Source organism: Helicoverpa zea, chromosome 9 (genome assembly GCF_022581195.2).
Source record: "Helicoverpa zea isolate HzStark_Cry1AcR chromosome 9, ilHelZeax1.1, whole genome shotgun sequence".
In the NCBI taxonomy this organism is placed as follows: domain Eukaryota; kingdom Metazoa; phylum Arthropoda; class Insecta; order Lepidoptera; family Noctuidae; genus Helicoverpa; species Helicoverpa zea.
Window position 1 is genome coordinate 60163 of NC_061460.1, and position 16822 is coordinate 76984.

Sequence of the window (16822 nt, forward strand, 5' to 3'; positions counted from 1 at the left end):
AGTCTTCAACCAATGTGTGTTACCAGTGATGACTTACGGCACCGAAACGTGGTCTCTCACTATCGGCCTCATCTCAAAGCTCAAAGTCGCTCAACGAGCTATGGAGAGGGCTATGCTCGGTGTTTCTCTACGTGATCGAATCCGAAACGAGGAGATCCGTAGACGAACCAAAGTGACCGATATAGCCCACCGGATTAGCAAGTTGAAGTGGCAATGGGCAGGCCATATTGCTCGCAGAGCAGATGGCAGATGGGGCCGAAAAGTGCTGGAGTGGAGACCACGGACTAGCAAGCGCAGCGTAGGACGTCCACCAACGAGGTGGACAGACGACCTTATAAAGGTCGCCGGAAGACGCTGGATGCAGGTCGCTTCCAACAGGTATCTGTGGAGATCAAAGGGGGAGGCCTATGTTCAGCAGTGGACGTCCTATGGCTGAGATGATGATGATGATGATGATACCCAATCATAAGGTAGTTGGTCTCAACCGTAGAAGTACCCTAAATTGCAATTTGTCACCATTGTCAGGCCTGAAAGTAAAATAAAAACGGCGATTTGAGAATTCCATGCCATTTTAAGTGGTTTAAAAATGAAATAGGTTTTATAATAGTAGGCAAGGAAGGGAAAGTAAAACCACGACTGTCGATTACTCTCAAAGAGTTTATTGAATTTGTTCTTAGAACGGTGACTGAATAAATTCTTTAATCTTTCGCGGCACAACAACCATCACATTCATACATCCGTAAATCACAATCGTTACTTAGATAAACTTCCATATTATTAGGACATAATATTTATAATTTATTTTATTATCTCCAAAATATATTTATTACTTAACGTATTAGTAGAGGATCACAAAATAACGGATAAGTCCTACACGAACCGAGGAGCATACGACACGGCATGGCACGACACGGCACGACGCGGCACGGCACGGCACGGCACGGTGCGGGGTGTCGCCTGCTCCACGGGCCAGTTAAAGCTTGCTTCTTAAATTCTTAACGATAAAGTAATGATAGTATTCTAACTTGTACTTCATTTCCTACAAATAATAAATAGATCAATGCTTAGTTCTATGCATAGCTATCACTTTTTGTTACTCTTTAGTCCCTACTCGTAATATTTAGGTTTGATATTATAGTCGAGTGTCTGCTCAGCGCTCGCGGGAACAGCAGGAGCGACTCACACACACACACAACATTAGCGCCCGCCGGATCGGGCGGATCACAGCTCGCACAGCCATAAGCTCTCAACCTCTATCGTCTACAAAATATAAGTATCTCTATGTACACAACAAGATAATTTTACATCGACGCGCTCGTGCGCCGATGGCTCGGCGGCTCGAAGGGAACGCACCTACGGTTCGCTACTACAGTATAGATATAGTTGCTATGCTTACGTGTATAATTATAACGTCTCATTTTATCTAAATATCACACTCCGTCAAGTCAATCTCAAAAAATATGTAGTCTCTTGGGGCCTCTGCCCCGACGCGTCGACGCGGGTCGGCTTAGGCATGCGCGAGGTCGGGCGGCGACTTGGAGGGCGCCAGGCGCTCGTCGGCGGCCAGCAGCCGGTCCAGCTCGGCGTCCTCGTAGAAGACGACGAAGTGCTCGGGCTTGGCCACGGCCTCGAAGATGGAGCACACGGACGGCTTCACGTTGTAGAAGTAGAGCGGCTGGCGGCGCGCGTGGAAGTCGGCCGTCAGCTGCTCGATGCTCTTGGCGGCGGTGTAGTCGGCGCTGTAGATGTGCGTGCACTCCAGCACCACGGGCACGGAGCTGTTGGCGGCGTGCTTGGTGACCAGGCGCCGCACGTAGTCCACGGACGGGAACATGAGGCAGCGGTCCGGCGTGATCATCAGGTACTCCACGCCGTGCTCCGTCTGTAACACACGCTCCGTCAGCACGCGGCGCGGCACACATGGTGTGGCACACGTGACCACAGGGGACACTCACTTTGAGCATCTCGACAGAGAGCTTGGGCCGCGCGGCGTGGTACAGGATGAAGATGATGTTGACGATGACGCCCGTGAGGATGCCCAGCTCGATGGGCAGCGTGAGGCACAGCACGAACGTGCCCACGCCCGGGATCAGGTCCAGCTCTGAAACAATCGCACCACCGAGTCACAGAATGATGCATATCACTCATACAATTTACGTACCTAATGTAGGTATTGTGTGTCATAAAACCTCTTTCGCAGGATGTATTTTTTATTTTTCTAAACTGTCAAGAACAAACAAAAGAAATTTCACTCTTGATATATTTTTTTTCCTGTGAGTATTGATTTTATATTCTTCCAAAATTAAGTGTTTTTACTATTATTATACTACTGGAGAGCCTTTTTCTTTTAAGTTCCCGATTTACCACAAAGAAGTCATTATTTAATTTTATGGAGAACATAAAAAGTGGTCCTTCGAGCCGGATTAGTTTTACTATTTAAATTAATGACTGGGTGGTGAGGTAAGAAATACACATTACTTGCCCTAGGATCATAGTTAGATATATCAAAGTACAGTGTAGGTATATGATTGTTTCTTTTGCAATATTAAGGCCGATTTTGATGAATGACACGTCTTTGCGGTCCGATTGTAGCGCACAAAGTCAAAAGTGATAGATTGTACCTCCTAGCTATTTTAGTTGTTACAACTGCACTTCAAATTGTATCTGAACACCAAAAATCAGGGTATCCTAAGACTGGAGCTCCCATTGCTCGTTTTAACTATAGTCGATATGACCATGTGAGGGAGAATATATAAAACCATGTAATCGTCTAATAAAAGTCAGTATTTACTCATCAATTGTCGTGTCATTTACTCTCGAACCTTAACACAAATAGGCCATCCGTACAGCCATATTATTATATACCTATACATAATTTAAATTTGATAAAAAAAAAACCGGCCAAGAGCGTGTCGGGCCACGCTCTATAAGTTTTTCGATTATAGTTCATACCTATTCCGACCCCATCAAATCAGAAAAAAATCTTAGTAGCACCAAGTAGGCCAAAGTGCAGCGACATCTCTCGGGGAATTGGGTTACAATTGGCCAACAACATATAGGAATGTAACAAAGGTAACTTGTAAGGGGTCAATGTCCAAATTCTATCTCCAGTAAGCACATCAGCAGATAGATAGAAATATGAATGAACCAATGAGGGAGTTTCATACAACCAGACCGAAACTATTTCGAATATTAGACTAAAGAGTTTGTTTGTATTTTTGTTTTAATGCTTATCTCAAGAACAGTAGTCAGGTCGTCTTGGGAGTTAGGTAATGTTAGCCGGTGCGCGGAGTGTATATTCCCCAAGGGACGTGGGTGAAACCGCTGGCGGAAACTAGTAAATCTATATTTTGGGTTTTTATTTTCTTATTTTGTTTCGTATTTTTTTATAAGACTACTTCTTAGCCCGTCTAGCAGTCTAGTGTGCCTGTAAGGTTGACTACCATAAGTATTTTTTATCCAATTCAGCAAAAATATCCATTCTCATAAATTAATGTCGTTGTATCTCTTTGTATTTTGAAAAACCATTGCTTATGAGTACGTTGAAGAGTGTCAGCAGTGATGAAGCAGTCCAGCACATGTATGAGTATCGAGGAGTGAGCAGGACTCAGGACCGCAGTGGGTACTCACTCTTGGCGCGCCACATCGGCTTGATGACGTTGTACTCCACCATGAACAATATGGCGGACACGATGACGGCCGCCAGCGCCGCCTTCGGGATGTACTCGAAGTACTGCGTGAAGAACTGCAGCGCGAGGATCACCATCACGCCTGCAACAGACGCCGGGTGAGCGCGGGGGCCGGGCAGGGCGGGGCGGGGGGCGGGGGCGGCACTCACCCGTGTACAGGCCGTTGAAGGTGGTCTTGACGCCCGAGCCGTTGGAGACGACGGAGCGCGCCAGCGAGCCGCCGCCCGGGTACGCCTGCATGAAGGAGTTGGCCACGCTGGCCACGCCCAGCGCGATCATCTCCTGCGTGGCGTCGATGGTGCGGCCGTCGGAGAACGCCTTGCAGATGGCGATGTCCTCCAGCAGCACGATGAGCGGGATGACGAGCAGGCCGGAGCCCAGCTCCGACACCATGTCCAGGAAGTCGGCCGTGGAGTTGTCTGCGCGCACGTAGCTGAAGGGCGGCAGCTGCGGCAGCGGCACGCCCGACGGGATCGCACCTGCGCACGCGCACTCGTCAGCCGCGCTCGCCACCGACCTGACACTCATACGGATGTACATGCTACATGGAGTCGAGTCGATGGCGTGAGCGTGAGTCGTGAGTTGGTGAGCTCTACTCGCTACTCTACTAACCGCTGGGACTATTCTCGGCTGGCGTGAGCACAAAACAGAAAGAACACGTTAGTGTTGGCACGAGGTGGACTCGGCCACAGGCGCAGTGCACGTACCCATGAGGCGCACGGGCGAGGTGCCGTACGTGGCCGCGAGCCAGTAGCCCAGCACGCCGGTGGCCACCACCACGATGGCGTTGCGGCACGTGCTCACCATCCACAGGCATTTGCTGATCACTTTCTGTCTCGTGCTTGGACCATCTTCACATTTTTCACCCAATTTGATCATGCCGAGTTTCTGGAATAAGTTTATAAACTATACTGCTCAGTTACCTACAAAAATGTGTATATTCTAAGCATGTGTATATTCTAAGCTTGTTTTATGTATTGGTTCCTCGAACCTAATACACGTCGAAGAAAACATACTTAACGAAAGTATGGTGTTCGCTTGTGCTGTGTGTGTGTGTGTGTGTGTGTGTGTGGGTGGTTGCGACTAGCTAGGGATGTACGGGTGCCAGCGCAGATCTACGTTAGTGTGAGTCAGTAATGTGTACGGTTAAGTCGTGTCACCTACACGAAATCCGAGGCCACGAGTGAGTTTTATCCAGATATTGAATGTTCTCGTAATTACGACGAATGTCTTGAAATTGTCTGCAAGATGGGATCATAATGATTGAAGGAAGCGGTCGGCTCGGCGACTCACCCGCATGAAGAGCAGCAGCGCGATGCAGCAGAAGCCGAGCACAGGGTCCCACAGCGCGGCGGCGTGCAGGTTGCGGAAGATGGAGATCCACTGCTGCAGGAACGTGGTGCCGCTCACCGATATCGCGAACAGGTCCTTGACCTGCGACGTCGCGATCATCAGCGCCACGGCCGACGTGAAGCCGGACGACACGGGGCCCGACACGAAGTTGATGAGGAAGCCCAGGCCCAGCACGCCCATGAGCAACTCCACCAGGCCCGTCAGGAAGTTGAGCAGGATGGCCTTCTCCACCACGCCGCCTGCCACCTGGTACGTGAGCAGCGACGCGATGGCCGTGGGCCCCGCGGGCACGGCGCGGCAGCCGCCCAGCACGATGTACACGAAGCAGCCCAGGAACGAGCCGTACAGCCCGTGCTGCGGCGGCAGCCCCGCGATGTTGGAGTACGCCAGCGACTGCGGGATCACCGTCAGCCCCACCGTCACGCCGGCGATCAGGTCTCCAACCGCCTTCTCCGCGTTGTACCTGCAACAGCTCTCGGTCAGCGGGCGCCGCGCCGCCTCCCCACACCCGGCGCCCCATACTCACTGCGGCAGCCACGACGTCACCGGCAGCCGCTTGTGCAGCGTCTTGCGGTTGAAGCGGCGCCGCAGAGCCGCGCGCCACCCGCAGCGCGGCTCACTGTCGGACACTGGCAACAGAGCAGGCAGTGAGTCAGCAGCGCACGTGCTCGCGCTCAAGGACTCCGGTGTATTTCACAGTCGGCCGGGTGTAGTCCCGCACAGTCATCGAGTGAGCGGCGCGCGGTCACGCGCACACTACACTCCGCATCGTCATCGACATGGATTTTATTTTTTACCGACTTCCCAAAAAGGAGGAGGTTCTCAATTCGTCGGGATCTTTTTAGGGTTCCGTACGCAAAGGGTAAAACGGGACCCTATTGTTTTCGCTCCTCTGTCCGTCAGTCCGTCCGTCACCATGCTGTAGCTCATGAACCGTGATAGTTAGAGAGTTGAAATTTTCACAAATTATGTATTTCTGTTGCCGCTATAAACAACAAATACTGAAAACTAGGATACAATAAATGTTTTGGGGAGCTCCCATACAACAAACGTAATTGTTTTTTACTCATTTTCTAAATAATGTCGCAAAATCGCACTTGGCCGGTTTTTATATATAAATAATTATGTTCATCGATTACTCGAAGACGCCTGGACCGATTTGCAAATTTTTACTTTTCGTTTCGTTTGGAAATCTGGAAGGTGGAAATCGGCCTAGAACTTGGAAATCGGCCGAGAAAATTTTTATTTATTAGTACGTTTTACGCAGAAAGCCGAATTCTAAAAACGTTTTGAATGCTAGCTGGCGACTGCAACTGCCGGATTAGCGCGTTCAAACAAACAAACAAACTCTTCAGCTTTATAATATTAGTATAGATAAGCCCAAACATAAGGCCGTTAATAGATACTGTTGCTTAGTTCCCTCGACTAACTCGTCTCCATCATCAATTTAGCTTTAAACCTTCACCACCTTTCGTTCCGTTATTTTTAGTGTTTTTAGAAGTCGGTATTTTTTGTGCATTTCAAATCGAAAACAAGATGACTTAATTGAAGCGATACAGAGCGATAGATTCGCCACCCTGTCTCAAGTGTATACACTTGAACCGATTGTAAGATTCCACGAGTGGCAAGTTTCAGACGATGAGCGCTGTGAACAGGGTGTTGAACTGCGGTGAGTAGAGTGGAGGCGAGTCGCGCACAGGTACGAGCGGGTACTCACGGATGTAGTCGTTGCTGGCGTGCTTGTCGTCGGGCGGCGGCAGCGAGCCGGAGGACGCGTTGTGTTTGCGCCGCGGGATCATCCTGCAACACATCACGTGTTCGCTTTGTATTGTCGCCCAAGCATTACCATACTCACTTGTCGCCTCACAATATCTTCTTATTCTTAACAGACTCCCATAAAGTTTTTCAATTCGACCGCTTTCAACCACGACGACAAAGTGCAAAAAAAGTTTTATTAGGGTGCCTCCCCAAAACTTAAAGAGGGGAGTGATTATTTTAAGTTCCAACCCTAACGTGTGATATATCGATGGAGAGGTATTTTAAAATGAATAGGGGTTTACTCTGATCATTTTTCGATTTTGTTAATATTTTTGGAATAAATAGCTCTGAAATGAGCATCACCTCTCTACCCTCTAACTTTTTAACCATAAGTTAAAAAAATAAAGTAGAACTATAGTATGGGGATCTATAGTATGAGGATCTATAGTATCTATAATAGTTATGATTGTGTTGTGAACTAGTACATAATGTAAAGCGCGAGGTGTGGAGTACGTCACCGGGATGTGGACGAGTGTGCGGGACAGTGAGCAGGAGCCCGCACGTGCGCTCGCGACCAAGCCACTACGTGTTGAGTCGTCATTTAAACAACAATTCAAACGGAATTACTTTAAATTCAAATAGCAGTTTAGTTGATACTAGTAGCTACGTATGCAAATACTATTAATGTCACATGAGCGGGCGGGGCGCGGGGCGCCTGCTGGCCACGCGTCACCCACTTGCTGAATATTTATTAGCGTTCAGTGGGCTCGGGACGGAACCGAACTAGCGTACAGCACTAGCATGTATTATGTAAACAGCGGCCGCACGGGGGTCCGCGCCACTCCATGCTCTTATTTATAGAAGCATTCGAGGAAAATACCACGAACAATTGATTACTCTATTTTAATTATTTTGTATTAATAGAGTCGTCACAGGTGAAGCGTAGCAGACTCGACTAAATTGCAATTAACTATTTCGCTGTAATGCTGAACTGGCCGCGTTCGACGTCTCTTTGATCACGGGCAGCACATGTACACGTTGACTATACAGAGATATGCAGTTCCGAATGTGTTTGCTAAAATCAGTTCCACACATGTGAAGCAATTTGTTTAGCAAGTAAGTGAAGTTGTTTCCATTAGGCGAGCGTCTCGCGGTCACGCGTGTCAATGCGGCTAATCCGCTGTAGCGCGCTGTAATTGATTCGGCAAATGTATTGCGTCGAGTGGCGGCCACCTCCACGAGATGCCTGCGCGTGCGCCCGCCAGCCGACCAGCTCCCGGCGACGTCGGTGGAGGCGCCAGCCAAACTCCACTTACTACATCTGAATTCAGTAGGCAACTTCACGAACTTATGAGTAAAGGAGTCCAACTGTCAGCGTGATCACTCAAAGGAGCTCCTTGAGATATGCACCGCTGGGGCGAGAGCTGCGTCGCGCCCAGCCAGGCAGGTGCCACTGCTTCAACAACCAATACTGGTAATAACAATGAAATCAATATTTTAGGGACTCCCACGTTTGTTTTAAAAATGATATGAAAATAATGGTCGACATAAACGTTGTCCTTATCTACAGGTATAAGAGGTAGCCACGGCACTAATAGTCGCCGATACGAACCGGAGCACTCGGTACATTACGCCGTGCCCACTGCACTATACTGGCACGCGCTTACACCTTTTGGATATAGCCATGTTTTTAAACGATCTTCCAACTCTTTTATCTACCGTTGTGGAGAAAGAAAGAAAGAAAGAAAAATTTATTTGTAAGAATGTAGTACAATTATAGGTGTTTTATACATATTGAGTGGAATCTCACACATTCTACCGAATTGGCGTACAAAATATTTGGCTTAATTAATATCTACTTAACTACTTTTATGCGTTATTCTATGTCTATAATAATTTTCTGATCATCAAGGAAATCTTTGGTGCTATAGTAACATTTATTTACTAAAAACTCAAATAATTTACTTTTGAATGTTAAAATGTTGAGATTTTTTAGGTTATTTGGAAGCTTATTGTAAACTTTGACAGCCATACAATATGTGCTTCTGCTATATAACGTTGTGCGATGGCTCAGAGATGATGGCTGGAGCAGAGTAGGACTCCCGCCCTGCAGTGTGCGATCATTCTGCACACACACGGCGTATATTTCACAGCATGACACGCGATGTGTTGTGCTACGACCGCCTTTACTTCATATGGCGGTAGATTAAACTTACTCACGCATTCGTTAATCACTAATATGAAGGAGGAAAAAGATATTTAAGTACGCTTTTATCCTCAAGAGGTGGAGCGCGATGCGGCGAGCAGCACGCGTCGACAGACGCGCCAGCACACAAGCGCGACGTGCAAGCACAGTGCAAGCGCCTGCGACTGCCAGCTGACAGTCCTATGCATACCTGCATTTCACTCATTTGATATTTTAACCACGGTAAATATATATAAACTCTGTTCACTTTTGCAGTTGCTGGAATTATCAGTTAAATAAGGACATACAGTAGAATCCGTTTATTATGACTCCGCTTATATTGACCGCCCGTTTATTATGACGTAATTACGCTACGTTTGGTTTTCATATAAAATTCTTTATAAAAAGTCGGATATAAGAACTTCTTCTTCGCTTATAGTGACTTTTAATAAAATTTTCACAATAACCAGTCGACCTACCTTCAACTATCATCGGGAAAGTCATGCGATATCCGACCGACGATTTGATTTAATTCTGAGGAAAATTTACAATCATGTATGTAGGTATATACTAATTGCATATTATTCTAACTAGCTTCCGCCCGCGTCAAGTTCGGTTATATTGCGTTTCCAAGAGAACTCTTCAAAAGTCCGGGATAAAAACTATCCTATGTTCTTTCTCAAGGTCAACTTTATTTCTGTGTCTAATTTTATTAATATCAGTGCAATGTTTTAGACGTGAAAGCGTAACAGACAGACAGACAGACAGAGTTACTTTCGCATTTATAATATTAGTAGGGATAGTAGGGATTTCTATCTCTCTTATACTTATGTCTAGCTTAATAAATAATGAAGTCGTGGTGGTCTAGTGGGTATAGAACCAACCTCTCAAGTATGAGGGTGTGGGTTCGATTTCAGGTCAGGCAAGTACCAATGCAACTTTTCTAAGTTTGTATGTACTTTCTAAGTATATCTTGGACACCAATGGCTGATAAAATGGTGAAGGAAAACATTTGAGGAAACCTGGACTATAAAGTCTGAAATCACCAACCCGCATTAAGCAAGCGTGGTGATTAATGCTCAATTCTTCTTCGTGTGAGAGGCCTGTGCCCAGCAGTGGGACGATAAAAAGGCTGTAATGATGAAATAAATAGGTAGGTAGATACTGACAAAATTATTAGCTAGAAAATGCTTTGTATGACATCCGCTTAGTATGACGTTTTTGTAAAGTTCCTTGGATGTCATTATAAACGGATTCAACTGTATCTGCATTCTCAGGGAACTTCGCGCACCATTTAATGCAATAGGTGCCCAGCCTTCCTCGATAAATGGCTCGTCTAATAGGTAAAAGTTCCACAACATTTCCACGAGGTCATGGTGGATCTAGCTCTTGGAGCTACAAGACCAGTCTATCGAAGTGGTTTTGGGTTGCCCGGGTTACTGGGTTGAGGAGGTCAGATAGGCAGTCGCTCCTTTTTAAACACTGGTACTAAGCTGCATCCGGTGAGACCGGGAAAAGGCTCGGGAGATCATGATGATGGAGGATCTCGCTAGTCAAGCAATAGGTCATCAAGCAAGCATCATCACAGGTACATTTCTAATAAATTATATGTCGCGACTTTAGTTTCAGTTAGATAATAAATAAGTGAATCATGCAACAACAATAATAATGTTCTGAAGAGCGATAGTCGGCCGCGGCGGCTGTTCCGCAATTGCGCAGGACAAAGCTGCCTGTTAGTACAAGTGCACAAGCCGCTCACACGGTGCACTCCCGACGGACGAGGCTGATCGCAAGCAGGACCGACATTTGCACATCATCACCAACTTCCGGACTCGGGACTGCTTCGTGAAAGTTCTTTGAGGCCTACGAAGCCATTTCGACACGAGCCGGGAACCCGAGCACAAAGAGATACCTATAAAATATTCGCTAGAAGATGTTTTATGTGTTTGCCCCGAGCATGACAGTTGCGCTTTGCGAGTACTGGACCAACCAAACCGTAATTAATCATACAATACAAAGTAGTTATCTGGAAGGTTGCAAGTCCGAGGTAAAGTATTGAGTAAAACAAGCTGCGACAAAGCGCAACAGCTTTATCGAAATCACTCCTTCAAAATAATAGCGTTAGAAAAAATATGTAGAAGTGCCGGTAGCACAGCTGTCCGGTGTCCCGGGGTCCCGGCGCCGGCGGACGGCGCGCGAGAAAGTACCGCCGAAGAATTTGTCAGTCACCCGCGTGACTATACTCTCGCGCACTACACTCACTGCACTATAAACATTATCCGCGAGCCGTGCGAGCCTTCAGCGGCACCGCGGCGACGAGTTCCGTCCATTAGGACACCATGACGTCTAGCTTTCGCCGTACCTTCGAGCGATTGCCGCAATTAACTAATTATCAACAACAATTTAAAGAGGATAATAACTGAGGAATGCGACCAACGCTCAGTGACTCACCTCACGAACGTTCAACAATAATTTTTAACACAATCTTTCGTAGAAAATAGGCTCGAGAAGAGGGTGGGCACCGGGCGCGGGTCGCAGGGGCTGCACTACAAACGCGCCGCGGCTACCTGAGCGGCCACAGCTTGCGAGACTCACTTGTGCAGGAGAGGAGCGAGCGGACAGCGGGCGGCAGACGAGCATGGACGGGCGGCGCGGGGCCGGGCGCGGGCGTGCGGGCGGTGGCGCGGTCGGAGCGCGACTGGCGGTGCGGCGGCCGGGCGCGCGGCTTGTCGATGTGCCGCGCGCCGAGATGCGCGGAGGCTGCGCGCCGCCGCCCCCTCCGCGCCCCGCGCCCGACACCCCTGACATTGTAAACAGTAGGTCTGTTCCCGCGGCTCACATGTGCCACTCGCATTATTGGAACACTCCAAGCTTATGTAAGTTTGTCACTCGACCGACGAGTGCTCTCGTCTGGACAAACATCATGATTGTTCCGTTTGTAACCAAGCGTTTGACTAATGAGCTTACAAGCTTAAAACTCTGCAGGATCATTAGGCCCGTAGTGGCTAACTAAGAGGCGTGCGCGACTCCTTGCCGGTGACCATCTACATGATAGCAGTTCCTCCGTGTGGAAGGTGGTGGTCATTCGTACATCCGTGACAGGTGTTCCAGGTAGTCAGGAGGCACTGCATGTGACGAGCGGTAGTCAGGTGCCCAGCGCTCATCCGCGACACGCGATCTCTCCGGTACTTGAATACGAGTTAACGCCGGCTTGATCCTACTTTATCTTCGAAGATTACCTGCTTACAGTAAAAGTTATCATCCCGTTTATCTGACATATGGATAAGATATCAACTAGCAGTGGTGCGGCGGCGGTGTCGATATCTACCAGGTTTTCCCGATATATATGTTTGTATTTATATTTAATATTGGCGGTAGACGGTTACGTGATATTTCATTTCTTTCGTCGAATGCTTCGCCGGCTCCTTAATGCTTTACACAAACACTACTCTGTGTACCCATAACATATATGTGTAATGAATTAGCTTCCACCAGACATGTGACCCGCTTCGCATTACACAAGGGAAGTGCTTTCTGCACCCCGATAAAAAGTAAACGACATGTATATACATAGATAAGCTAGATTAAAGCTAAGTTGCATAAAATTCACTGAATAGTTTTTCATGAAAGAGGAACAAATATCCTTACATACGTCCTTTATTTTATTAGCAGGTTGAGAGCCGCAAGCAGCGAGCACATCGGCAGCTCGAGTGGCGCCTGTGAGGAAGTACCGCTGTAGACCACCATGCGTAGAGCTACCATGAGTCTTACAATTACGTGCATATCAATTGAGATGAGACTCAAAGTAATTAAATGTCTCTTGCTTTCAATATTAATGAATGGACCATTGCTTGAAAACTTAGTAACGTCACTTGTGTACAGCCTACAAAGTAGTGAGACAATGAAAGAATAGTGAGAGAATGAATTTGGCGGAGTTTGATCGTGACTAGCAGCACAGCAGTGCAGACACGTGCACGACGCGCGTGCGGCGGCGGGAGCGCACGCGTTGAACTCTTTGACAGGAGCGCCGCGTCCGGCACCCCGCGCGCTGCACCAAGCATTACAAAGGCTATCGTATTTCGTATACAAGAGAAAATTGCAACAAATATGTTCAATGTAAGGTCTCTGCTCAATTAGGGTGTTGGTGGTGAGTGAAGGCGTCCTTCCGCTGCTTAACAACAATTACAACAGGTTCTGTGAAAAGACCGGTACGGCGAGGTGTCGCTCGCAGGCGCGCGGGGCGGGGCGCGGGGCACTCACGTGACGGTGCATCGCACGCACACTGCACCGCTCGCCTGCACACCGACGCGGCTGCGTGCGTGTTGCATCGAAACGCACGTTCTACTTTATTTTGGTGTAATGACAACAGCTCGTATGTAGAAGGAATATTAAGAAGCGAGTGCAGCCGACAGACACTTCCTCAGTGGTAGTGTAGCTGGCACACGGTCGGTGTGGCGCGGGGCGCGGGTGACAAGGTCGCTCCCGGCGGGTCGCATGTAGTGCAAGGTAGTGCCGGCAGCGGGCGGCGCGGGGCGTTGACCCGGCGCGGGGGGGGGGAGTCATGTGACTGCGCGGGCGGCGGCCCATTGACGCCGCGCTGACTCAGCGCCGGGAGAGCCCCGCGCCCGCCGCGTACACTACGTCAGCCGGGTGCAATGTTCATCTATAAATGCACTATGATTTCCGTAAAATATCTAGAACAGGTACACTAATATGTTCTAAAGACTTATTAGAAGATTCCAGCCGGTAGACGCAAGTGTGCGGGGTCGTGACCGACAATAGTGGCGTTACACAGCAGGGCTGTTCCCAGAGCCTCGGCAAAACGATTTCTTATGTGACCGATTACAAAAATGTTATAATGGAATTGGTAATCAAAATATTCACATTACACCAGCAGGTAAAATTGAATATGTCAAATTGCTGCAAACATTTCATACTATTTTTTCATTATTTCATTCTAATTAACCCCCGACGCAAAAACGACGGGGTGTTATAAGTTTGATGTGTGTGTGTGTGTGTATGTGGCATCGTAGCTCCCCGGTCCCCCGACACGACAAAATTTAGTTTAGTCTGACATGCTTTAGTTGGTACTTAACGTAGTGTTAAAAGTTATTTTTTGCTTTTTATTTTGGAAAATGTTTACACGCTTAAATATAATATTAGCTTCACTTGTAACTATGTATGTAAGATCTTGGAATCTCAATTTGACCCACTTTCCGGTCTTCGATCAGGATGAAATTTTGAGACACACGCAATGAGTTCTGATGACAATACATGACTAGCTAAGAAACGTTAGTAATTTAATTATAACTTCTAGCATTCTGTTTATATTGGTGGCCTGAATTATTCCTGAAAGTATGTCCATCGATTTTAATTTACCTTTAAATTAAAAAAAAACGTTCACAACAAAGGATTGAAGTTTTTGCATTTCATCCACCGAGCCTTTTTTCCAACTATGTTGGGGTCGGCTTCCAGCCTAACGTTAAGTTGCCGCCTAAATTGAAGTTTTTGCATTTATAAAAATTAAATCTGCACCACGAGTTAGTTCGTGTATCGGAAGGCAGTCAGACTGGAAGCCGCCCCAGCCTCACATCGGAGAAGGTTCAGTATGAAGTGTAGGCGCGCTGCACTGCGCTCGACACGTGCCCGCTCGGGCGGCCAGCACCGCCGCGGTCGCGCTGAGCCTGTTCCACTTGTGTGCAACATGAGTGCACGTATCATCACGACGAGTAACAACTCACACGGTGGCACGCACGGTGTGTTACACGACACAATCACGGATATCAGTCATGGTCACATGGACATACAACTGTTTTCGCCTTAACAACTAGCTTAGAATACCAAAACTAAAACCGTCTTCTAAAAACACTATTTTTAGTGTGTGTGTTTTCTTTTGATTTTTCAAAAGAAAACTATTTAAGGTGCATCGGCCTAGAAGTCGGTGTCTAGTGGAAGCAGCACATAAAAATACTTTTTTTTTGCTTACTGTTACTGATTACTTATTACTGATACCAGACTGATGCTTACTTACTTATTGATACTGTTTTTAACCGACTTCCTAAAAAGGAGGAGCTTCTCAATTCGGCCGGTATATTTTTTATTTTTTCTATGTATGTACATCGATTACTCCGAGGTTTATAGACCGAATTAAGTGATTCTTTTTTTGTTCGACGCGGAATAACTGCCAGTTTGTCCCATAGTCATCAGGTCAGGATCTGATGATGGTAACCTTGAGAAATCGAGGGCAACCTTCGAAAGTTGTAGGCATATATAGGGGGAAAAACTTGAAACTCAGGCAGGTGTATGCCTGAAAGCACTATTCAACAGTAAAGGTTTGGAGCTGACCTGATGATGGAGACCAGAGAGGGTCGAGGGAACTCAATACTCAATACTCGACAACTGACTATGTAAAATACCTCGTATTTGGGCTTATATTCTTTGTAATGATGCGAACTTTCCACTTGTATGGATAGTAACAACTATTCGTACCACTGTAAAGCTGTAAATAAAACACTTTTTTTAGTGTTTTTGGAAGTCGGTTTAATTTTTTTGTAATTGGAAGTCGGTTTGATTTTTTTGTAAAAAGTTTTTTTTTAATATTTTCAGTGATGGCATAGTTGACACTATCGGCATTAGTACAAGGGTCTCACACGAGGTAGTTAATATATACCGTTGGCGAGTTCCCTCGACCTTCTCTCTTCTCCATCATCAGGTCAGCTCCAAACCTTTACCGTTGCGTAGTTTTGTCAGATATACACCTGGGGCCCTATTCTCCTAATTTTACTTAAGCGACATACGATTCATATTCGACTGAGATCCAATCCCGACTCGATTACGATTGAAGCGTATGTGGCATTCCGCTATTTTTTCTTTGAAATAAAGGTTTTTATCCTTTTCTGTCATTCAATAGTGAATCATATTGTCTGCAAATTATTTACGATTGCAATATGATTGTAGAACCAACTACCGTATAGACCAAAATCACCAAAATAGCAGACCAATCGCAAACCAATCGAATGTCGTTGGAATACGATTGATCTTATATTAGTAGCAGAATGCCCGATATGGTTAAAACTGCTATTGCGATCATATTGCACATTATTAACTTAGAAGAATCGGGCCCCTGAATGTCAAGTTTTTACCCTACGACACCTACTTATACCTACCTTTCGAAAGTTGCCCGCGATTTCTCAGGGTTTCCTTCATCAGATCCTGCCTGACCCGAGATGACTATGAGACCACCTGTGAAGTAATTATAATTACCCTATAAAGGTGTCTACACACCAAAGCCGCTGACGCCGGCGGCACAGCCCGGCGGCACAGCCCGGTTTTTTAAACAAAAACTAATTTTCCAAATCGGTCCAGTCGTCTTCAAGTAATCTGTGAACATATTAAAAAGCCATGGAGTGATTGATCTGAGGGCACGGCAGTGCCCCAGCCAAGACTCGAGCAAAGCGGGCACGGTCTACATTTGTTCATTATTGATAGGGGGATAATTGACAGGATGTCAAAGGTCATAGAAAATGTCATGATATAGATAGGTGACAGGTAATGTCAATGGAAACGACCGACTCCACCGAGTGGCTAATTTGCACTGGTTTGAATTGTCGAAACACGATGCGATGGCTCTCCACGCGTCCCGACTACAGCGCAGAGCGCGAGCGGCGCGTGCGACGGCCGAGCTGCGCGTCACCAGCGACGACACGGCGCACGCACGTTGCGTGTCTATCATTTAAATAATATCTTGCTGCATTCATTATTGACATATAGATAGTAATATACGTATATATGTAGTGAATAGAGTCGCAGCAGCGCGTCTGTTAGTACTCGGCTTAGC

At 46.9% G+C, this 16822-nt stretch overlaps 1 protein-coding gene across 3 annotated transcripts; it reads right to left on the minus strand.

The window, feature by feature from the left end:
* Nucleotides 1–637: 637 nt before the first annotated feature.
* On the minus strand, nucleotides 638–11699 carry LOC124633256 (sodium-independent sulfate anion transporter). 3 transcript variants are annotated; one of them, XM_047168428.1, is made up of 9 exons: nucleotides 11581–11699; nucleotides 6760–6842; nucleotides 5569–5671; nucleotides 4983–5505; nucleotides 4397–4577; nucleotides 3839–4168; nucleotides 3631–3771; nucleotides 1956–2101; nucleotides 638–1882 (listed from the first exon to the last, which is right to left on the minus strand). In XM_047168428.1, exons 2-9 carry the CDS (start codon nucleotides 6839–6841, stop codon nucleotides 1508–1510), a joined length of 1881 nt encoding a protein of 626 aa, XP_047024384.1. In that variant the 5' UTR covers nucleotide 6842; nucleotides 11581–11699; the 3' UTR covers nucleotides 638–1507. The 3 variants fall into 3 exon arrangements, with proteins under 3 accessions (XP_047024384.1, XP_047024385.1, XP_047024383.1); XM_047168429.1 differs by lacking the exon at nucleotides 11581–11699 and adding an exon at nucleotides 11437–11554; XM_047168427.1 differs by lacking the exon at nucleotides 11581–11699 and having other exon boundaries at nucleotides 6760–7263.
* Nucleotides 11700–16822: the final 5123 nt, after the last annotated feature.